At 39.6% G+C, this 24,974-nt stretch overlaps 1 protein-coding gene across 1 annotated transcript in view; it reads right to left on the bottom strand.

Moving 5' to 3' along the window:
• The window catches only part of GUCY2C (guanylate cyclase 2C), a 46,872-nt gene that overhangs the window by 3,160 nt on the left and 18,738 nt on the right, over positions 1-24,974 (bottom strand). The window contains exons 11-24 of the mRNA XM_018080209.1: positions 22,544-22,625; positions 20,165-20,270; positions 19,587-19,649; positions 18,948-19,019; positions 17,930-18,034; positions 16,654-16,740; positions 12,500-12,632; positions 10,580-10,717; positions 6,846-6,934; positions 6,023-6,114; positions 4,305-4,463; positions 2,693-2,885; positions 1,713-1,887; positions 690-788 (exon numbers count right to left, since the gene is read on the bottom strand). Of these exons, the coding sequence (XP_017935698.1) occupies positions 690-788; positions 1,713-1,887; positions 2,693-2,885; positions 4,305-4,463; positions 6,023-6,114; positions 6,846-6,934; positions 10,580-10,717; positions 12,500-12,632; positions 16,654-16,740; positions 17,930-18,034; positions 18,948-19,019; positions 19,587-19,649; positions 20,165-20,270; positions 22,544-22,625 (1,593 nt within the window). The remainder of the gene's footprint in view (positions 1-689; positions 789-1,712; positions 1,888-2,692; positions 2,886-4,304; positions 4,464-6,022; positions 6,115-6,845; positions 6,935-10,579; positions 10,718-12,499; positions 12,633-16,653; positions 16,741-17,929; positions 18,035-18,947; positions 19,020-19,586; positions 19,650-20,164; positions 20,271-22,543; positions 22,626-24,974) is intronic.

The raw sequence follows: 24,974 nt of genomic DNA, 5'->3' as shown, positions 1-24,974 counted from the left end.
ATAGCAGAAGTTCCTTCAATTGTTATCAACATAAATTCTGAGAGTTAAATTAAATGAGAAGCAATTACACTGCTGTATGAAAAATTTGACTCCACTACATGGTATATCTAGGGAGCTGGTACAGCCATTGATCTGAAATACAGGTGACAATGGTATCTGTAGTATTTAGGTGCCAAAAGGGAAAAGCATAATTGTTAGAGACCTATATAGGGAATGGTCATGGGAGAACACTGGGCAGAAAGAAAAAAACCTGGCTCTTGGCACAGTTCCCTAATGTTGAAGTTGAAGACATAATTGCTTCAACTTAAAATACACAGTCAGTATATTTACTCAACAAAGCTGTGATACAATTCTAGGGCAGACTAAAATCTACACTTCATAGAGTAAAATTAATCCAGGCACATGAGTATCATATCTTCCAGAGGAATTCAGGCAGTGAACCAGTCTACAAACTCCCCGTTACCAGCACTGAAGCATGAACAAGGAACAACTCTTCATTGCTCAGTGAAGTGTCCACTGTCACTTTGGACAGTTAAATAATTGGTAATCAAAACAAATAGGGCTTCTTTATCTCTAAAACTTCTGCAAGCTGATAATAAATTGTTCTCAGCTGAAAACAGACACTGTGGTCACAAACTAAGCAATAGCCTTTGGTCCCGTTACACTGACAGCTAAAATTAAATCCTTACGCAAGCCTGTGGATTCCATCCGCGAAGCTGTGTTTACTGTATCTCCAAACAAACAGTAACGAGGCATTTTTATTCCAACCACACCAGCCGCACATGGACCTAGAAAGGAGATGCAGAGCATTAAGAAACGGTGGATCAAGAGACTATTTGTCTGGGAGGTGTCTCACTACTGCAGAGCAGTGCAGTGCCTGCTGGAGCTCTACATTCCTCACCAATGGCAATACTCTGTACCTCACTTCCCACAATATCTTGTGATCTCCCCTTCCTCCAAACCAAGCCAAGCTCTGTTAGTCTTGCATAATCTAATAAGAGCGTAAAAAGGACACAGCTGCACAGTATTAATTGTATTTAAGCACAATTTCTATGCAGAAAAAAAAAGTACAGTTATTAACTGTTGGGTTCGGAAGCAAGAGAAAAATAGAATAAGCTTCATTACGAAAGGGTGCATAGTGGAGCCTCAAGCAGTTTCCCAGTGCCTCAGTCATTTTCTCTGATATGTTCCTCCCTTGGCAGCTGGAGTTTATGTGGTTGATGAATTTCCCAAAGCTGTTGAACTATGTGGAGTTCCCCTTTGATAAGAAGCGTTTTTATAGATAAATCAAAATATTAATTCCTGCATAGGCTTCACAAAACTTTTGCCTCCAAAAGCATAAAATACAAGTCTTCATTTTTTGTCTAGATAAGCATAGCTGGCCATGACTGATCTCCACTTTAGTCAGGGAGGAAAAATCTATGAAGGCTTATTGGATACAATTGGTTTAATCATACCAGGAATAATGGCAGTTGTTCATCCTAGCTACTGACTTAAGCTGTGAATGAATGGGTAGGGGTTATTTCACTACAGGGGAGCAAAGCAGTGACATTTTATTTCTGTTGCTCTTCCTCTAGGTACATTTTTTTTCAACCTGATTCCCCATGAGGAGAGCAATCAGGTATGATGTACTACCAGACCTTGTATGGGAGTCAGTTCTTTTCAAAAACAAGGCAACATATTGTCATCGTTGATCTAGCACTACTGTGTACCAGAGTGAATTCCAATGCGAATCCACACAGGCAGACCCGGCAGATGTCTCAGTTCAAAAGATCCCATGAAGCTGAGGATATCCAGAGCCATCATGGAGATGTCTACTGCATGCCGGTTGCCATTCCTCTTTGGCAAACCACTCGCCACCATGTAGGCATCACCAATGGTCTCCACCTGTGGAAACAAAATTAGAACTCACTACCTGCAGACACAGAAAAGTACATACTTAGTTAAAAGCAGAAAGGTTTTATCAGATCCTCTTGTTCATGATTAAACATTTCATCCCTGGAGAGCAGGATTGATTAGTTTAAGGTAGCTGACACCCTTTGGGTATTTGAGTGTTTATACCCTGCAGTTCTGTTAACAAATCTGTATTTTCTGTATAGAAAATTTGGTATAAGCAGGCACATTGAAAGCACATTGAAATGAGGTAATCCTGACCTGTTTTTCTCTCTTCTGTCTTTGCTGAGAAGGCAGATTCCCAAATCCACCATATGATGCAATTTGATTTGTGTGTCCCCTGGTGTCCTAGTTAGGACAGCTGAGACCAGTTCATCATGGTATGGGTGTAACCCAAAACTGTGTATTCTATAGCCTTCCATGCCATTTCCCAGAAATTGTTAGCAGTAGAGGCCTGCGAGATAGGAAGATGTTCCTGTTCTCATACCCTTTTATGGAATTCCCCACTCTGAGGGAAGGACTGAGCATCCTCATACCCTTTTATGGAATTCCCCGCTCTGAGGGAAGGACTGAGCATTCCTGCCTGAACTGGAGAATATATAAACTTGGAGTTTATACATTTGGGTTTTGTGGGTTAAAACCAATTGCTTGTCTGTATAATCATACTTATTGTATTATTTTATTAAATTGTTATTCTGACTTATAATCTCTCTTTTGAGTTGAGTTCATTTCCCCTGCTGGTTAACTTTTAAACCAGCACACCTGGTTGTTAACTGAAGAAAAGTGAAGAGCTAATCACCTTGTAAACATCATGATGGTCAAGAATGTGGTCAAAGTTCTTGTAGATATCATTCAGCATATCTACCACCTCCATAGGGGTGCTATATTTGCAGAGGGTGGTGAAGCCAACGATGTCACTGAAGTAGATAGTGACTTCTTCAAAGAGCTCTGGTTCTACCAGGCCAGTCTCCTTCAAAGACTTTACTACTGGCCTGTGGAAGTAGAGAAGGCAGGAAGACAGATGAGTAGTGCTTTCTAGTAAAAGTATTTTTTCATGCAACCCAACCACAGCATTGCTTTCTGTGTAGGAAACATCAAATAGTTTGCTGAAAACAGCCACCGTAATCGCATTTTAGATGCCCATAATGCCTTTCAGCAAGGAACCTCAAAGCACTTACTAATGGTAATTAATGTGCTACAGCCTTACAAAATCTAAGTGTGTTAATAGCTATGAGGAAACTAAGACACAGGCAACTGAGCTTGGTTAAGGTCAGAAACAGGGATATAGAGTCAAATTTAAAACTGAAATTCTAAAATTTCTGACATGTAGACCTACATTCTACCATACAATAAGTAAGAACAAACATATTTTTCTGTTTTCGCAGTGTAGAAGTAATTTCATCCTGATAATTACATCACCTCTTCCTGATTTCAGAAGATGTATCATAGTCTGATAATTTCATGGGAAAAAAATTCAATACCATGACAGTCAATATCTATTCAAAGGGACCTTCATTTTCTTGCAATTCTAAATCCAGGAAAATATCTGTTCCTAGTGGAGATATTAGAAGAGAATAACTGAAAGAGACGCAGAAAATTATAGGGTTTGCACAATGCTGTGTTCCATCTACACTGGGACAATAATAGAGTGGTAGGAACAATAAAGAGTGGAAGAAGACGTGGATTCCTTTTTGCACTGTCTATACAGCCAGATCATTTCAAATTTTCCCCAAAACTGGATTGAACAAACATTTTTTTAAAAGATGAGGCAATAAAAAGATTTTATCTTTTTTAAAGATAAAATCAATACTCTGACTACTGAAATACCCTTGAAAATAGTAATGATAGGGCACTTTTACCATTGCAAATGTATGCAATACCAAAATTACTGACATTATCAATATTAGAATATCAATAATACTTATCCTATACGATAGGATAAGTATTCTTCATTCTTTGAAGAATTCATCTAGCCTAGTATGGCCCAGCCAACCTCAGCCCCTCTGTACATTGCTAAATCCCAGCCTAAAATCGGACTGTACTCCTGCTCTCCACCTGGAGACACTCCCTCTACCTAGCAAGGTGCTGGAGCAGAACAGAGCTCCGTGATGTGGGGTCACTGTAGATCTATGTGTTCCAAGGAAAGCAGTGAAAAAGAGGCTTGTGCTGGAAAGGGGGATCCTGTGCATGAAGAAATGTTGAGAAAGATAATGGGTCCCAGTACCATCTTGACATGAAACTCCACCATGGGGTGGGAGAGCACAGGGACAGCTGCTGCTTCTTTCCTTCCTAGCAGGATTAGATTAGAGGGGGAGGAAATAGAACATTAACATTAATCCCATCCCCTACTTTGCAAGAATCAGGTGATATATATAAATAAAATGCCACAGAAAATCCTCCCGGCCAGCTACCTTGGAAGTAACATGAAGTTAAGCCTGTCTGCTCTGTCTCGCTCTGCTTTGTACAGCTCTGTCCTTTCCTCCACCAGGTGCTCCAAGTTCCGGGAGTACAGCTGTAGACGCCGGATCAGGGTATCCATGTAGCTTTCATTGGTCTGGCCATGGAGGTTACTGCAAGTAACAGAATTACACAGGAGTGAAGAAGAAAGACTGATAGACATTTATTGTTGAGAGCAGCCAAAAAGAGGCAAGAAAGGAACAATGGAAAACTTCTCCAGTGTTTGACTTCCATGTAGTTAGAATGCAAAATGCCTCAAGTGCACCATTCTTTTACTTGCTTGGAGGGCTTATGTATATGAGTTGAAAGTCAGTGATCCCCGCTTGTCAGTTGCAACTGGTAATTCTTAAAGCACCTGTCCATCACCTAGCCCTGATAATACTGGCAGTTCCAGATTACCTTGGCTAATCCATGAACATTCATTTGTAAAAAGTAACTGAGAAGCTCAAATTCTGAGAGGAATCTGAAAATAGTAGGTAGAATATTGCATATAATGTTTAGATGGGGACTTCAGCCAGAAAGATTAAGACAATTTGGGGCTGTCTGTTTAGAAAACAGAACAATACAGTAGAACAAAGAGGAGCCCCTGAGCTAGTCTTACTCACAAGATCCTGCAGACTCCTGCCTACTAACAACCCCTGGATGCAGAAGTATGGTAACATGAGCTGCTCAACCCCCTGTTTGTCTAGGCAGCCTGCACTTGCCAAAGCAGTCTGAAAGTAGATAGGACCAGGCTGAATGGAAGAGTCAGATTAGTATTGTATCCAACTGGACTTTAAAATCACTCTTACTTTAAAGTAATGTCAGCGATGCGACATCTTAGACCCCCATGAGGAGAACATCATATTGAGTGTGGCAAGAGGCAACCTGTTTGCTTTTGTGGGACGGAAGCTTAGGAGATGAACTAGGAGGCCTTTCTATTCAGCTGCAGTAATATTATTCAACAGATACATTCAGTTATGTATAGTACGGTTGTCCTTCTACCCATGTAGAATGGAAAATGATGCAAGTACTGTTGGGGTTTGTTGATGGGAACAGCTTTAAAAACTGGGGAGCAATTGCCCAAGAGAAGTGATTAAAAGCTCACTGTTTGGTCATCAAAATAATTAACTCATACCAAACTCTGTAGGAACAATGCAGCATTGTCCAGGTGAAAGGCCTGTATAACCCCATAGGGTTTATCCAGCTATGGCCCTTATTATTTTCCCACAACTTTGTACCATCAAATCCCTGTAATTAATACTTCTCATGAGTTACAACCCAACATTTCTAGTCAGCTTAATTTGGGACCATCCAAACATCTATGTGCATTCACTTCCCGAAACTTAGACGACATGAGTCACTGTCCAACTCTTGACTAGAGACAGGGATTGAATTACTTGAATAGTTTAAATCTCTAATTATCCAGCTTGCTACTTTCACAATGTACCAATTTGAGGTATGGTGATTGCCTTACCCTCACTCAGCTAGTACATTGCACACATATGTACGTATACACATGCACATGCTCACCTACCTTTCTGCCAAAGAATAAAAGAAGATATAAGTGAACAACACTAGATTTTTCCACTGACTGAATCATTATCATAGCAGTTTACACACTTAAAAATATGAGCTTTCTAACACTTAGGAGGAGTTTGGAGCATCTTAAAACAGAGCCCCTGCTGCTCACCTGAATATTTTAGCCAGAGTACTCTCAATTTTCTTAAAGTCAGGCCTTTTCTCTGGATCTTCCTCCCAGCAGCTCTTCACTAGTGTATACAACTTCAAACAAAAATTTAAGGAAAGTCCATGTGAGTTATGAATATAGACAGAGAGTAGTGCTAAATAGCACTAGTTCATTAGGGAATTTCTGGTTACTCTTGACTGGCAGCATATTAAATCATGTGACTAACTGTCGAACCTATGGTTAGAACACTCATTGCAGGCATCCTAAACTTAACTCTGTGATGACTAGTGACATGATCTTAACTTGAATTTGCAGTACATAAATGAAAGGCAAGTAAATGGATCCAGTCTTGTAGCTGGAGGCAGGTACAGTTATTGACATGGAGGTAAATGCTGTGGTAATTATATTTCCAATACCCTGAGTTTGGGATTTTTCAGAAACTAGTGATTTAGCCAAAAAGAATGGGGTTCATTGCTGAATATGTGGATGTCTACAATACAGACATTTCCACCTGTGCAAGAAGCCTTAGGGGCTGTAAAATCAGTGGAGAGAGGTATACTCGAGGTGTGATTCATCCCATCTCAAAGATATCTAAAATAGGTGAGAAGAGTGGCACCATATAAGTGGCTATTTCTTTCTAGTGAAATAATTTCCATGAGTTGTACTCCACTTTGCTGGTAACAACTATGGAATGCCATTTCTTCCCACAAGGTTAGGGTATTTGGCATAAAAAGCATGGCTTTCACCTTCCCATGATCATGGGCTCTAGTCTGGCCAGAACTTCCACCCTTCTCCCAGAAAATGGCCTAGTTAATTATTAGCTTACTTCCACCTGTCTTTCTCCCACTGTTTCCAAGGTCAGATCTGGTCGGAAAGGCTTCACTCCTTTGCCGCTCTCCACTCTGTAAAGTTTCTCTAACACAGGAAAAGATCAAAGTTTTAAACAAAAAAGCATAAGAAGGACATTGCTTGTGGATAGAATTCTATGGTTACAAGCTATTGTGCAAACAAAACTCTTGAAGACAGTTCCCTCATTTTGATGTGAGTTTCAGCTTTGGATGTTTTCTAAATATATGGCACAAGATCAAAACAGGCTGTCTTGAAGGCTCCTGAAAGCAAAATGAATAGAAATGTACATGAGTATTTATTGGTCACGGTAGACATGGTTATGGCATCTTCCCAAATGAATGTTGGGCATTATTAGTGTGCCTCTCAGCATGAAGTACAGTTATAGCAAAAACAATGTGAAAAGCCCACTGCAACTTGATCAAAAGTGTTGAGACATACAACTCCGTCAGAGCAGTACAAATCATCCTGTAGATGCTCAACTTTCTTAAAACTAAGATATTAATATATATGGGTTAAAAGCATTGCATTTAAATGCTTAAAAAGCTTAAATGTTAAAAGCTCATTTGTCCTCTTAGTCATGAAAACCATTCTATGAAAGTTATTTGGATTCTGAACACATCAAAATCAGGCTGCATTTGCACATCTCAACTTAAGCACAGTAAATGAGAGCTAAAGCAAAAACATCTCTCTTTGTCTTTCTCCGGAAGATCTCAAGAGTTCCAGATGGGGAGGGATTTAAAAAACAGAAGTAATTTTTTAACTTCGGAGTAAAGGGAAATTGAAAGGGATCTGTGAACAAGCATGAAACACATTTTTTTTAGTAATGTCTGGTTATATTTGGGATACAATTTTACTGAAGGAAGCGTATAATGACATGAGGAAGGTTTTAATCATGATGGTAAGTGCAAGTCTAGGGTAGCTAGTGATGCCTAAGCATGCATAATCACCCTAAAATGATGTAGCAGCTTCCAGCTTTTTGGTACAGAAATTAAAGACTAGAGAAGGAGCTGGAGATTTAAGTGTCCCAAATGCTATGGAATGGAGAGACTGCAAAGAAATCTTTGCAGAAGAAGAGAGAGAGACAGGAAAGTCTGTGTAGGGCTCATGTATGCAAGAGGAATGTGCTGGATTTCCATGTTGCACACATGCCTGAGAGAGGAAGTAACAGCAGCTATTAGCAGCACTGCAATTAGCCAGTGGCAGAACGTAGTGGAACAAGGAGGCAGCTTGAATTGAGCGTTCGTACGTGACAAGATTTCACAGTCTTGAGCAGTGAATGAGGTGTTTCTGCAGAAGAGTGGAGTAACCAGATGGGGAACAGCTGTCTCACAGAGGCATCAGTGAAGAGGACTATGACCTAGTTACTTCTATATATTAGAAATCCAGTTTTGTATACCTGTCATCCGGTGGGACTTCCTTTCTTTCATTAGTAGCAAAATTATTGTACATTAAGTTGATTGATACATATTTGCAGGTTGAGAAAATTGGCTCACTGAGTAACTTGAAGTTGAGTTTCCTTTTTCTAAATTGGCAGATGGAGCCTAGGTATGGGGTTTTTAATAAGTCTTTTAAAATCTAAACACAGCCCTTGCTACTGTCAGTGAAGTCCTGGAGAAGCAGTTCAGTTGTCTTGAAATATCAGTATCATGTCTTCTAACTTGCAGAGACTAACTCCTGAGAGCCTAGCCACTGAAAGACTCGTCAGGTGACTTAAAAACCAAATGAATCAAACATGCAACCAGAACATTTCTTTGTCCATTACCATTGACTCTAATTTGGTGTTCTTCTCTCTTTTTATCTTAGAAATTTGTAAATTAATGGTCACCCCCAGTTTTAGCTAGTCTTCCAAAGTTAGATGATGCCGCAAAGAAAATTCAGAGGTGTTTGAGTAAGTATGGTTCACTGTCTTGCCTATCTTGGCTAATGAATGAATCCAGGCATTTAAATGAGGAGCCACTTCAGCAACACATAATAAAACTTAAAGAAACTTGATAAACTGATGAACACATTTACTCAAATTGCATAATCAATAGTCAAGAATAATACCAGAAGCCCTTAGGTCAGCAATATATATCTTAGACAACTACTAATGCTTTTAAGGAAAAAAAGCTTTATGGAAAAAACAATCTTCTCACTGAATGGAAAACTTAAAATTTCAACTGAAATTTACAAAGCAGATTATTTTTTCAAGTTACAGTGGATCCAGACCTACCAAACAGGCTTCATGGCCAGTGAGGTCATTGCTGTCTTACCCAACATGCTGATATGTGACCATCTCCAGCAACAGCACTTCGGTGCTGTTAGGTACCTAGCTTAGATGCTAAAAGTTCTTTCAGTTGGATGAATTAAGCTAATGCTATTTGAAAGGGACAGTCTTTCCAAAAGGACAAAATGCAATTTTAAGAAACAGGTGAAAGATAAAACAAGGAACCAGGTTCTGACTATGACAGCCAGGGTCAAATACAGAGCAGTGAGGATGCCACCACATCTCAGAAGAGCCAGGAGACACTGTGTCTGAGGCTAACTTAATAACCACTAACACAGCACAGAAAGGCTATAACTGCTCATCGAGTAGTTAAAAGAATATATTTTGCTATGGATTTGCTTTACAAGTCAAAATGAGGAAGGAAGGGCATTGCACTTTCTCCACCTATGTTGGCAATACTTGTAAAATCCTTGCATTCATGAGGATTGTGCCTGCCTCTTCCCAAGAAAAAAGGAATAGAAAAACTTTCATTTTCTCTACCTTATATTAAGCATGGAATCCTGAAGAGTTTGGTTTATGGGGAACAGGCATTTCTAATATTTTAGATCTACATTTATATTAAAGAGACGGTGATGTGAAATACTGTGTTTCCCCAAATATAAGCATAGATTTGAGATAATGTAGGATGATGAACATGCCCCAGAAATTATTCTCAAATGTAACTCAGGAAAAGAGCTATTAGGCTGTTGAGCTGCTGCTCTAGATGTTTTAACAAATGTGAGGCGGATCTAGCAGAATGACTCAGACGTAAAGGCAGTGTCTAAATTGTTGTTAGTAACTGTCACTAGGAAAATCCCAAACCTACACATGTTTTTATGTCAGTTCTAGTATATAATAACACCTGGATTCTGGGAATTGGGATTGACTTGGCTGTTAGCCACTCAAAAACAATGTCACAAAATGCACAGTCTGTGGTTTAATGGATGCATTACAGGAGGATATGATTTTTCTGACAGAAGTTAAATTGCTGAAGTTAATTATAACTGGCTTGAATAAAATCTGAATTGCCAGTTTTTAAATGTCAACTGTTTTTGTGTCATGCTGCTGAGTTTTTCTTGTTCTGTGTTGACATTTCTGATTTATGCTGCTTAAAATGAGTGACATATGTTGTGCACAAGTCATAATAGAAAGACCTTTGTGGCCTTTAAATGTTACAGTAAGTCTGTACAGCATGGTATAATGTTAACTTCTGTAATGCTATGGCCCAGGTGAGGAGGGAAGAGAAAGGGCAAGAAAACTCAATGCAAATTTTATTTACAGAAAAATAAGGACACTTGCCCCCACAGTGAGATTCTTCAAACAGGTTTTTCATTCATCACACAGTGAAAGAAGCAACAGTTCAAGCAGTTATCAGAGACAGTACCTTTCACAAAACATGGAGAACAGGCCAGTTACAGCTACACCATCCTAGAAGGCTGCAATAGAGGAGAAATTTGTGGATTTACCTCTGTTGTCCCGGCAGTGTCCGGTATAGAACGTCTCTCTGCGTAGGATGATTTCTTGGGCAATGATCCCATAGCTGTATACATCACCCTTCTGAGACACATCAGCATGACGGAGATGCTCAGGAGCTGTCCACAAGTCTGAAGATCCAGACAGCAACAGGGGATGAGGGAAAAGGGGAAGGGAGAGCAGTAATTGAAAAAAAGGTGATCCTTCTCAGAGCATCCACTGGCTATAATGATATTTCCTTTTACTCTTTCCATATCCAACCCAGAGCCCATGGGTACTGTTTATTTTCTACTTTAGCATTTTTCTTGAGAAGCTGACATCAGTACAGTTAGATAAACCTCTGATGTGGTAGTTTTCAATTGTCTGGGATTTGCTGACCCTTTCCGTTGTAGATGCAGATCCTCACACCTTCAGAAAATGTTATGTTTATTGGCAATGAACTTGCTTTTCTTGGCTACCTTTCATGGGCTACTTAGAAATAGCCTGTGCATTTGTATAAGACCAAGGAATGCCAGTGTTATGATAAAAAAAACCCTGAGACATAAATTATTGAGCTAGATGCAAGGAGTTTGTTATACAAGGTGTCAGATGAGAAGACTGCAGTATTTCCCAATGGCTTTGATATCATGAAGCTATTGAAATAATTCTCAAGTGCTTTTGAACCTGACATGATATTACCTGCTCATAACCACTTACTTTCTATAGATTTTATTAATCTATATTTCTAGTGCAACGAGCACTATTGTACCTCAAAACCAGAATGCTGCCGTGGTACAACGGTTTGTTGTGACATGCTGGTGATGTTTCATAACAGTGACCTGAACACAGTAACTCTGAAAACAGAGTTATGATATCAGGCCGCAACATCCAGCCTCACTGAATCTGCAATCTCTTGTGAAACACCAAGTTTTCTTCAAGGAAAGAGAAATTGGCTGTTGTTGTTTATGAACAATGAAAGAAGATAGATATATTAAAATGTAATAATAATATAAATTTAAATATGAAATTTGTAAAATGGAGAATGAATAGAGCATTTACCTTAGGGCACTTTGCTTACTCTTTTTATATGTATTTATTGCTACTTTTGAGCATGTTTGTGTCTGAATGTACAAATCTTCTCCAACTCAGTTGCAACCACAGTTTCTTCTCAGGTTACATGCTCCAGTTACAGCAAAGTGCTGTGCTTATTATTCCCCAAGCTCTACTCTGTGTCAGATTCATATGACATCATTTCAGATGGGCCCATCTTTTCGCTCCAGATCAAGTAAGAAAAAAAGATGAGTAGAAAAGAGTGCTCTATTTTAGAAAATTTTCTATTTTAGAAAATTGTTCTATGAATGTGAGGTGAATAGAAAATGTAAAGAAAAACTATTAAAATTATTCCAATCTGGTTGCACGCATATTGTTAGTTTCCTACCTAAGGAATGAAAAACAAAGTTATCATTGCATATCATTACAGATTTTTTTAAGGATTATCAGTCATGACTGTTAACATTCAAATGATATCACAGAGCACTGTGGTAACACAATCAGTGACAAGATTACTTGTACTTAACTCCTTTTTTTCTTCACACAAGTTTGGCATTACTGCTGAAGAGATCTGTTTGCATGAAGGACTTGGATGCTGAAAATGTTTCTTGCACCTCAGCCGCATGTGAAATCTCTGTTTTCTAAACTGAAAGTTGAATATTCATCCTTCCTTTCCTTCTCACTTACACTAATTTCTTTCTCTACCTGCTAATAATTTTCTTTCATTGTGTTAAGACAGTATTTTCAGATATCATTTGTATAATGACTGCTACATAAATTAAAATCATGTTGTACATTTTGTAGGCCATAGTGGTCTGTGAAGTTAAGAAAATTCCAGTGGGTTGGAAACCATGAGGGAGAGTTCAATTAGGCATTGTTTTTACCTTTCCTTGGAGGCAGAATTGAATTGCAGCCAAAATCAGTGATCTTCACTACCATGCGATTGTCTACTACACAGTTTGTGGATTTGAGTCGACCATGGACTTCAGTTTTGCTTGAGTGCAGGTAAGACATCCCCTATGATTGACAATAAAAGAGGAGGAAAGCATGACTACATGTGAGACACTTAGCTGTATGTGAATATGCTAGTGTCTGTCCAAGTAACTAAATGGCCTTTATCTGCAATGGATATGCATAAATCACAACTCCCTTTCATATTATTTTACAGAGGAGACTTTCCAAGGTGATAGGAACAGTCCATGTTAAGAAGGGAGGAAATGGATCATGTCATGGAAGACCACCTTTTCTCTTTGTTAACTATAGTCTGACATAACATCTTGGGTTTTGACAATATTAGAACACAATTAAGCAATTAGAGAAGTTTATTTCCTCCCACAGAAGTTTTAATTTCACTTGCAATTAATGTTTTTTTGGTAAATTTAATACAGATTTATTAGAATGTCACACAAAAAAAGTGCTTCCAACTACATGTTCATCCAATGGACATCCATAGGTGTGAGAGGAATTGCTCCTTATATCTATAAACATCTTTGAAGATTATCACACACCAGAGACTTAATTCGAAACATTGCAGCAGATCCACTTCTGCAAATCAGAGGGCTAAAGAGGGGTCAATGCAGAGTGTTAGATGATGCACTAGGGCTTATATCACACAGAGAATAAGATTAGATCATAAAGGTCTCTTCTGACCTGACTGGTTTTCTTTGTACAAGTCAATGCATATCAGCTATCTATGAGCTAAACGACAAAGTGAGCATCATGAGGACTGGCCAGTGCAGTTTCATCTTTATTTCCTGAGATTCAGTCTCTTGATTCACAATACACACAGGCATACAAAGGTGTGTAGTTTGCCTCTTTTTACTTATCACATCTGAAATTGTCTCATTTAGTCTAAGACAGTCTAATATGCTGCAATACATGCGAAGGGGCTAGCACTGAGGCACAGCTGGAATAGAACATTATTAAGTGGGCGTAAACTGAAGAAGGGAGTAGGTATGCTAATTTGCACCCTCTTGCTATTATTTATTCTGTTTCATCTCTCTCTTCTGAACTACTTACACTCACACCTACTTATAGTCTATTGCTGGTTGTTTTTCTTCCTATAGTCCTCTTTCCTTTGTGCTCAGTATATGAAGCACAATCTATATCCTATGGAAGCCAGAAGTATGTCATCTCTGTTTATCTTCTTCTCTAAATGATCTTCCACTTAGACTCCTACATGTATAGCTCATCCTTTTGCATAACTGAAAGACAGAATTTAATCAGGGTTACATAGCTCATGTAGTCATGAATACACAGCATGACATGCTGGGTTTTCTTTTCAAATACTGGCTACACATAATTGGGAATGGATCAGCAAATGCAACAACAGATCACTGAGACATGAGCTGAGTTTTGGGCACAGCAGATGTATGTCTGAGACAGAAGCAGCCTGCAAAAGATGCAAGCTCTGGAGAATGTTGTTGGACTGGTTATCCTCGACCTATCTAGACCATGCCAAAATTACAGAGATTGTGTGCACACTATACCCAAGGAACACATTTCTTGATTAAGTAGCTTTTAGCATGCAGCCCTGATGACAGTACCCAGGATGTTTTGCCTCATTTAGGCCCTATTTCCTCCAGCTGTGCCGTCTTCCAGCTCCTGCTTTCATCAGCCAGGAAATGTACCCATTGCTACAGCAGAATTCTCAATCACTCTCAGCATCAAATGACAGGCAAAAGTAATTTTGATTTCCTTATCTCAAGGCTTTCTTGTTAAAAATTTCTGGAGGCAGAAGTCTTATAGATGTATCTGATAAAATTTTCCTCTTTCCTTACCACTATCCTGTGCACTTACCTGAAAACAAGAAACTTTTAAGAACTCCCAGTGTGATTTTCAAAATTTATGACTTTCAGCGCAATACTTCTAAATACTTGAGCATTCTTGTAACCTCTGCTCTGGAGCTCTGAAGCTTTAATTCTGACTGAGAACCCTTTTCCTGACACAATGCAAGAATATTACAATCCCTTGCACAATATCCTGCAGCAGCCCCTTATTTAATAAATAGTGTTGCAATGACAAGTGTATGCACTAATAACTACAAGGTTTGATTACTGCAATTTCTTCTTGGCAGACCTTTCATCAGAGCTCTTTGGTCACATATAGCCAAATCCATGTAGCTACAGGTGATGCCATCAATCCTAGAGACAGCTAAGGCAGGAAAAAAACCAAAGAGGGGTGGAAGTAAATGGAGTAGATTCAGGCCTTCTCCTTTGCCCACCCCACCTTCTCTAGTGAACTAGGGACTGCTCTAGGAATAGTCATTACTTGGCTAGTTGTACCAGAGAATACAAATGATCCAGCCTTTGTTCAGAAACAGATGCAGCACTTCTGTGCCAGATGAAGACCAGGCAAAGTACTAGGACTGTTTGGTAAAAGCAGAGTGTAGGAAAGTGGTGGTGTAGAGAGGGAGAAGCATATAAAAAGGCAAAGGAATCACAGGAGCTGGTCACAGGGATTTTAACAGCCTGGAGAGCTGGGGCTGGACTTGAAGAGGATGGATACTGAGATGAGAGGAACCGGAGCTGAAAAGCCACAAAGTGACTTCTGTAAAGAGAGAAGCCATTCAAGTCAAAATAGACAGGGTGCCTGGAGCTGTGGTTTGGGAATAGCAATACAAGAATTTCATGGAAGTGTCTAAGTCCCAGAAGCTTCACCACAGTATCAGGTCTAAGAATAGGAGAGGTTGGCAGATCATCCAAACTACAGTAATTTTCCAGATATTCCTGGGTACATACAAGTTTACAGGAGATTTTGCAAACCATCTCTACTATCATAGCTAATAAGGCTCAGGAGCCATTCCAGAGAACAGATGCAGTGTACCAATCCATCCTCAGGGGCTGTGTCCCCTTTAGCAATGGTGCAGCAAATGACTGGTTGTGAAGTCTTGGTACCAGTGCAGTCACTGGCATTTGGTCACTCCCTTCAGAGGGACTGGGATTTCTCTCTCCTCATAAATGGAGACAGTACTAGTCCCTGTTTGCTAAGTAAACATCTGAAGGTGAACTGAAAAGGGTTAAAAATACCCTGGGTTTTGATATGCTATGAGGTGGCAGGCAAACTCCACTGCTGCTATTTAAAGTCAAACTTAATGCTGAACGTTAACTGAACTTGAAACTCATTAACAAGGCCAACAAACTCTGGCAATTTGGATTAAGGGGGCTTTAATAAAGCACAAGATTTTCAATATCTCTTTAGAACAGACACAGTGGAGCCATTCATCTTGGAAACTAAATCTGAACTTTTGGATGTAGGGAAACAGGAGGACTGTCCAATTGCAAACCAGCAGTAGGAAGAGGAGAGCAGTTGAGCACTAGCCAAAGGACAGAGGTGATTCTTTACATTTATCTGCAGAGGTATAATGAATTATTATACCCGCGAATTACAAAGGCTTCTTAACTACCAGCTAAACAGTTATAAGTCTCCAGTGTAGAATAGAATTTCTTTACCATGCATATTGATTCTTCCTAGAACAAGGACCTAAAGTGCAAAGATCTGTTGAAAGCTACTGAAAAATAGCCTTGATTTCTATAAAAGACTAATTTCTTCCCTCTCAAACTGCTTGAAATGGATAGTGAAAAAGTCAGGATGGTACATAAACAATTTGTTTAGGAAAAGTTGATCCCATCTCTGGATACAAATTAGAATACTTCTGTCATTTGAAAAAATACAGTTTTGCTTTGTATGCTTTACCTGAGGCCAGAAAGTAGTATGTTTTGCAGATCTTGTGACTGCCTAAGCCCTACTAATCAGAGCCAGATTGTAACCCTCTGATCTTTGGGTCACATTTCTTTGAGGCATGCTTATTTGTTTATTTATAAAAAGCCCAAAGCCAGCTCTGGCCCCTATTTTCTCCTTCAGTCTGAGAGCCACTGGTTTCTCCTGCCTCATATACTTGTCCCCAGAGGAGAAAAAACTGGAAGAACATATAGCTCTAGCCAAGAAGGAGAAGACCTTGAGAGCTACACTTCTCAGATGATCAGTTTTGCAAGACAAGATTGGTTGATTCCCATCACACTGTCAGCAGCCCACTTACCTTGGCAATATCATACATGACGGAGATTTTAAATTCCCAGTCCATGAACGTGACATCAGGATAGGAGATTTTATCATTTAAAACATCCTGTCAAGAGAAGAAAAGTTTTTCGGGGAGAAAACAGAAGATGAGATATGAGTATCCAAATTGCAGAGCCTTTTAACTAGCAACTTTATTTTTTACAGGGAGTACATGCACTAGAACAGAAGTCGACTCAAAAAATAGGGAATATGAAATATAGTTCAAGTTTGCACTAGAAAAGTGGGGACTCCAGAAAGGAGGGTTTTGTGCAATTAAAGATAAATTGTGAAATTGTTCTTAAAGCTAAGTCTTTAAGAAAACAAAATAACGGAGACACAAATGGTCAAGGCGTGCAAGAGGAAGGGAGAGGATTTTTCATGTTTTGTGCTCGCAGTCCATTTCCTACCAATTTACTCATGGCCTTATAAGTTCAAAGTAGACTGTTCCTTTATCTTAACCTGCCAGTCACACTATGACTTGACTTTACATTTACACTTACTTTACTGCTAAAAGCAAACTTCCATGAGTATGCCACTTTACAAGAAAAGGACTCAGAGAGAGAGCTGTTACTTTGCTGCCTGGCTGTGAGTTTGTTCCAGAGACCTCGCTGCTACAGGAGAGTTTTTGTATGAATGCAGAAGCAGAGACAATATATGCCCACAGAAGAGTTGATGCCACCATCACTTCATGATTAGCACTGGAATAATATTGGTAATAATAAACCATAAGTCTTTTCATAACTTTTCCCAGGCATCAATTTACCATTTCTTTTATAAACAAAAATAAAATGTTGTTGTCCCTTACAACACGGAATTTGCCATAGTTGTCCCTTATTAGTATGGATATATTCTTTTCTCTATCCTTGCACACTCTAGAGGCACTTTGGGGTCCGCAAGGGCATCAGCAGAGACAACAGCTACGACTTGGAAAATGAAAATAAAGTTATATCCTATATGCTTCCAGTTGGGGACACAATACAAATGTTGTTGCTGTGGCCTGGGCAGAGCTCTGCTTGTACTTATCCTTGCCTCCACCTCACCTCATCCTCTCCCGGCTTGAGAACCATCAAATTGACACAGCAACACCTGGGGAAGGCTGGAGAGAACCAAGCAAGGGATAGAAAACTTGGGAGTCAGAAACCTGCCACCACTTGCTCAGTCCATAGCTGCTGCATGGGGGCCAGAGACATAGAGGTGGGGATTTTTTTTCTTACTTTGAAATTTGATAATTTGGGGGTTTAAGGAGAATTCTTTACCCGCAGAGAACCTCTTTCGCAGTACTCAATCACCCCAAAGATCATGGTGTCTATCTTCACAGTGCCATAGAACTTGGTCAGATTGTAATAATCAACCTGTAGGAGCTAGAGCAGAAACATTTCATCTGTTTTTAAAAGCAATCATTGTTAATACAGAAACACAGGTCACAGATACTTATGCGACATGGCTTTTTATCTCAGGCCCTGATAAGATGTATGAGGTTCCCTTAAACCAGTGTGTACTAAGGCACTGAGTGAAGTACTTGAAGATGTTTGTTATTCCAGAGCCTTCTGGATTAGGGAGATAAAAGTGGCTGCTGCTGGATACTGCAAGTCAATTCCAGAGCCCCCTATAATATCCATTATTGCCTCTCAAACCTCCCAGCTGACAGTGACAGAATGTTGTGAATCAGTCAGTAAATGAGCAAGTAATAAAAATTTAATTACGCTGCATGATATTATGGACTTTGTCCATTTAAATAGACATCTATAGTTTACTTTGAGGTATTTTTACAGCTTATTGAATTCACAGCATAGCTGTGTTGTGTGAAAAGAAAACCATTCAAAAAAAGATGCAGTACTGCATCCAAATTCATGTCCCATGTTGGAAGAGTCTGAATGCACAAGCGAGCAGAGTATTACTTATATTTTAAGAGCTGCACTTGGCATTCAATAATAAGATTTAACTACAACATTCTGCTATTGATGACTTAGCAGGATATGAGCTAAAAGAGTGCATTGCCTTTTGGAATCAGCTATAAAAATGTATTTAATAAGGCCATATGACAGCACATGAATTACTTCATTCATCTTCAGCTTCATTGGTATACTATTCAGACTTGAACTGTTGATGAGATCACACACACAAAGAGAAAGTTCCTCAAACAATATCCTTTGAGGAACTCATTATCCATCCATCTCACAAACGTGCACAAGCATATGGCTGTTGGAAAGCAATGACTTCACTCAGAGTTTCCATCCCATCCTGCTGTGTCCAGTTGCTAATTGTAACAGGTACCTTGTTCAGTTCCATTTTTTGCTTCTCTGAGAAATTACCATCACTGTTTTTGAGATCCTTTAGGATCACCACCTAAAGGAAAAATACCAGTGGGGAAAAAAGTCATAGTTTTAGTACAACAGCAATTCGTCCTTCTTTTCCAAGAAATGTCCATACAAAGAAATACTTCAGAAACACCTGCCTACTGCTTCGCTGTTGAAGTTTCAGTTTATCAGCTAATAAGTACTGGAGTTATATTTTCTTCATAGGATTTACTGTTTAGAACTGTCGATTATGCAGATTTTAACTCAACATGAATATACCTCAGGCAGGCAAGCAGCTCTACTGAAAGCACAAGAATTGCTATGTAAATGGCTTGACCTCCCTTAATCTATTAATCTCCGCAGTACCAAAATGTATCAGATTTTTGGTCCCTGTGTTTCTGCTTCTGTGCTCCTGGACTGGGCTGGGTGTTCATGGAGTCTAGTATTTTGCCTCCTGTCAGGAAGCAAAATACAAACCACCTGATAGGGAGTAAATAGCTTATTCCTTCTACAAGATCAAGCCATTTTGCAAGGTCAGAGGAGGTGAAACAACCTCCTCCCAGCAAGAGCCCTCATAAGGGCAAGGAAGTGATTGTGGACACTGCAGTCAGGTTACCTTCTTGTCATATTTGCCCTGGCGCAGTCTCTGGGTGGTGTCACGTCTCTTATCTTCGTCGATCTGAGAACAAAGAAGAATAATTAACTTGCAATTATCACCTACTCCCCACTTGACAGATCCAGAGAGATTAATAATGTCTGTGTGTGCCACACAGAGAAGCATGAGCCTCTCTCTCTAGGGAGGGCCACTACATGCCCCAGAAAGTGTTGAACATCCACGCCACTCCCAGGCCCTCTGCCTGCTGCTTTCATGCTCTTGGACATTACAGAGGCATAACAAAGCACAGGGAAATCATTTGTAACAGAGAAAGACTGGAAATCAATACCCCTCCATTCCTCCATCACAAAATGAGCTTTACTGACAGGAACAGGTATATTCTATCAGGGAGCAATAGATGGGGAATAATCTTTTTCTTCAATATAGCAAGCGAGGGTTGAAAAAAAAATAAATTAACAGATCCTAGTTCTACCAGAGCCAGAGTCTGCACTGTAGTCAGAGCTTCTAGACACCCCAGCATTGATGGTCTCCTGAAGACAGAATCCAAGACCCAGCTTTGGGCACTGTGCTTCTCTTACCTTCAGACTAACATGACTTGTCTCACTGGTCTCCAGAGGCAAAATTTCCTCAGGTGGTATATGGGACCATTTCTTCCACCGGCGTTCATTATCTCTCCTGTACTTCCTGAAAAACCAGGGAAGTCTTTCAGAATATCCTCCCAATGAACCAAAACCCACAACAGGAGACTAGGACAGGGAAGCTTCTAGTGTCAGGATGACACAGGAATGGTTTGTTAGGTTGACAGTGCTTGAGCACAAGCCCTCTGGCTCTCACACAGTTTTCCAGTTTGAGGATAATCTTAATTCCCCTAGCTTTGGGAAAGCCTAAATGCTCATTCAATTCTGTAGCAGAGAAACAGAACAGATTTAGCAGAATAACTGCTGCAATTGCCAGTCTCAGGGGCGGTCAGCACAATTTAAAGCACAAAGAGCCATCTGGATTTTATATAGTTTTCTCCTCCATGTTATTGAATGTACTTGGAAGAGAGGTCCCACAAAGAAATGCAAGCCAAAGGCATCATTGCATCAACAGTGGATAGTAAGAACTTGTGTGAATACAATGCCAGGAGAGGAAGTAACAATGGTGTTGAGATGAGATGCCTTTTTGTGGATGTCCCTTGTATTCTGCACATTTTGTAAAAATGAGGGAAGAGCCCTTGGAAAAGGGAGAAAGAAACTGCTGTCCTTCCTGCAGAAATTCAGAGCAGGCACTATCTTTTCTTAGAGAAGTAGAGAAAAGCTGCAAGAAGACTAGTGCTCATCAAATTACCCACTTAGTCATGCAAGTCCCTTCTTTACTAAAACCCAAAAACTGACTGGAGAGTCTGCAGAGGAATCCTAATGCACTGATGACAACTGGCACATGCTCCAAATGGGAGAACCCATACTGTTGCCTAATAACATTCCCTTTTCCAATATCTTTTTAGCATATATTTGCAAAAGAAAAAGAAGACCAATAATTTCTCATTTCTATCTTGTAAGGTGTGTGTGTCATCAGGATGTACTGCAATTCAAACTGGTATCAGCTGGTGATTAAGAACATACAAAACTGAATTAAAATCTACTAGGCCTAATATTTAGTTATATGTTTTTCAGGACTTTGCCTTCTTACTTTGCAGTCACAGGTATTTGTGGGATAGTTCGAGTGTCCTACAAAATTGGGAGATAAAGAAGGAATAATGAGGCATTTTGCCAATTTTCATAGCTGAGTTTCTCTTCTCTTTTGCTTGTTAGGGGACAATCTTTGGTAGCAATTATAGTTGAGAAGTTTACTATTGTTTTGACAGTAAGAGGGCAAGCTCTATTCTAAAAAATTCCCCAAAATCTCTTCTATATTTGATGCCTGGGAATATTGCAATGATGTGTATACAATAATAATCTAATAATCTAAACAGAATCTTTAGATTTTATGCATCTGCAAATGTGGTAAAGTACAGAATCTTTTACAAGTCCATATCGTCAAGACAAATGTTTATTTATTTTCATAGCCATTTCAAACTTTACCTGTTTGAAGCGTTAGTGCTTAGATGTGGCAATGATTAGCTCCTTCATTTCTTGAGTAAAACTGGATGTGTAAGAGTTATATATCTTCGTCTTTGATTTTTTCCTTGCTTTAGTTAGCAAGACGGATTGGTCTACTCAAAACAAGAGAGCCTGGGTAGCATCTGTTTCTAATCAACTTTCCTTAAGACCTGATTTTCTTGCTTTTTCTGAAGTTCTCTGATATATAACAAAGATATAGACTGAAAACAGATGGACAGATAAGACAATTTTTTAAAGATTAAAAAAAAACATATACTTTGGAAATAGGGTGAGATTTCTTCCATCAAAAGGAGATATCACTGATTTCTATTTCTGCTTTTCCCATCATGATAAAGCTGGACTGTGTTATATTCATGAAATTCCAAGCTGTTAGAAGAATTGTTATGCAAGGAGTTGGACTGAGTCAAAGGAATAGATCTGTGCAATGAAAACACCAAAAACTCATGGTGTTTTGACTTCTACAGTGACTCAAGAAAAATACTTCCTTCTAGACTGAACTTTTATGTCACCAATAGGATTAAAAAAAAGTGAACCCCAAGAAAGCAAAAGATGGGCAGTAAAATGGAAAAAGTCTGAAGACTGGTCTGAGACACATGTTTCTGTGTATAGGAATCAGAGATTTTTAGCACATGCAAGAACACTGAGCCTTGCTGCACCTTCTCCCTTCATTATTAACCTGTCATAACAACGCTACAGATGCAAGCACTACTTGGCATATACTAAAAGTTCACACTGAGGGCAACCACGCAGGTATGTAAGGTAAGCTAATGAATGGCTCTTGGAGAGATCAAAGGCATTGCCCTAGGAGGAAAACTGTTCAAGGACAAACAAACAGAAAGACAAAGGGGTTGGTACCTTAGAATCACCAAAGAGATGATCAGAACCAAAATCACAATTCCTGTGAGTGTAAATACAGCAATAGTCAAGACGTGGGGGCCTGAAGAAAAGAAAAAATGAAAAAAATAAACAACTTGACAGAGGATAATGAAAAGCAATATTGTGTTTAAGAAATTACCCTCACTCACACATGCAAGTCACAGTAGCTGACCAGGGATAATTTTTGGACACATTCAAATTGAGAGGCTTTGGTAAAGTCCAGCACTGCCTAGAGGTGGCATGCACCTGCCTCTTTCAATGCAGGATGAAGCATGACCCAGAGCAGTGCAGTCTTAAATCCCCACCTGAGGCATGGGCACTCTGTAGGGACACCCAGGCGGGAGGTGAATTCAACAGCGCTAAATCTCACATCTGCTCAGCAGCAGTTTCCAGGTGTTCTCCTTTTTAAAAACAAACTAGGACAGTCCAGAAATAAAACTGACTTTTCCTAGTAACTACATTTTTTAAATGAAGTAACCAAATTTCTCCTTGTAATAACTTTGTAAGAGTGGATGGTGGAGGCAACCCCTGTGTACAGCTCTCTGTGAGATAGAGATGTAGATGGGGTAAGCAGATGGCTATTTGAAATCAGTCATTGTTTTCCTCCAGCATAACCAGGGCTTAATGCAAAATAGGGTCCTCACTGACTCCTTTGGATAAGGCTTTCTCTGAAATGGGGAACAAGGGTTCGATCCTTTTACCAAGGTTGTTTAATGATGACTTTCTGATTCAGTCCTGCTGGGTACCCATCCAATGAACTATTGGCAGTGAATTTTCCACAACTACCCATACCTTCGTTACCATGAGTCTTTACTGATATAATTTGCTTCAGGATGGGATACACCTGAAGCTTCAACCCAGAATTTCAGCTAATACAGGGTACAGCCACTTATGGATTTGAGAAGCATTTTTCACACGAATTTGTTATCCAAGAAGAGGTAAGGAAGGAAATCATGATACAGCTTTTAAAATACACAGACTTTTCAACGTTTCACACCTGGGTTTTCCCCTTATTAATCCAGTTGTTTAAAGTAATTCTGTAGTTGTAGACAGAGCTTTGGAGACTGTGGACTCATTTCTGAACCCTTCTGTAGACACTTTGTTGAGATGACAAAGTGCAACTGAGCGCTGTAGTCTTCAGTAGGAAATTAATATGGTATAGAGGAGAATTAATATGGTGGTAGTGCAAAGCTTTTCAAGTGTCCTTGGAAGCTGCCAGGTGACAAACAATTTGAAAATCTTGTGTTCCAGGAATCTGAGGACTTAAACCCAAAAACCACAGAGCACATGAGGGTTCTAAACCTGAGCAAGCAGGCAAGACAAACAAGGCTGGGAGCTGACTTTTTAAGGTTGTAATTTTCATTGTCTTAATGTAGAAAAGTGAGCTGAAGCCTGTCTTTTGTCTGTTCTTGGAGCTCAGGGGTACTGGGAAGGAAAGTTGGTGGCCACCAACTTCCTTTGAAGAGTAACAGGCCATTAGTGCAGAGCTGCAGCTGGTGGTCACACATCTAGAGTGTACCTACTCTACTGAGCAACTCTCTTAGGCAAAGAAGGCAGAGCAGAATCCTGTTTTGCAGATTGACATGTTGGTTATGGATAGTAAAAGAGCGAGTTACTCAGCCTTACTGAGGCTAACACAATTCTGTCTGTGCCCAGAAACAGAAATAAAAGCACACAAAAAAATTAATACATAAATAAAAACCAAAATTACATACACTAGCTGCCTTCAGAATCAGGCAGCAACTGAGGAAGGATTTTCAACATACCAATTTAAGTGTCTGTATCTGACACAGAATTCGGTTTATTAACTTCTCTGGATTTTGGATCCAGCTTTCTCTGTGTTCATCCCAGCATCAGTCTCAGGTTCTCCTAGGAATTTAGTATTAGTCTGGTCCTCTCTGTTGAAAACCATCAGTACTACTCTTTTAGTTCGCAAGGAAGGGTGTTAAGTCACCGCTATAAAATGACAGATACATGAGAATGTGCAAAGCCATTTTGTACGAATTCTCTAAAACTTAAGGTTTGTGAATCGTGGCTTGCAGCTTAACAATGAGCAGTTTGTAGTTTCCCATGAAAGCGCTATGGGACCGTAATTTCCCTTTCCTGAGGCTCTGCTACCACCTCCTGGCTCTTAGTATTACAACACGCAGACAGAGAGTCACAAATTACCTGATCCTCTGAAACCAGAAACGTTTGTGTATTCAAGGCTAATTTTATCCAAGTTTAGAGTGAGGGCTAAAACTCTCTGAATAATGGGAAAACGTGGATGAAACTCCTTTGTTTATCACGGGATACCAGGAGGAAGGTAGGCAGCAGAACTAGTTCAGCTGTTCTCAGTTACAGCTTAGGAAGGAGCAGGGCTCTGGTTGCTCTGTTTGTTCACCTCCCTGGAGGAAAAAACACATTTCTG

Source organism: Manacus vitellinus, unplaced genomic scaffold (genome assembly GCF_001715985.3).
Source record: "Manacus vitellinus isolate BGI_N305 unplaced genomic scaffold, ASM171598v3 scaffold_5_pilon, whole genome shotgun sequence".
In the NCBI taxonomy this organism is placed as follows: Eukaryota; Metazoa; Chordata; class Aves; order Passeriformes; family Pipridae; genus Manacus; species Manacus vitellinus.
The sequence above is the reverse complement of the archived record's forward strand: the minus strand, read 5'-3'. Positions and strand labels throughout refer to the sequence as shown.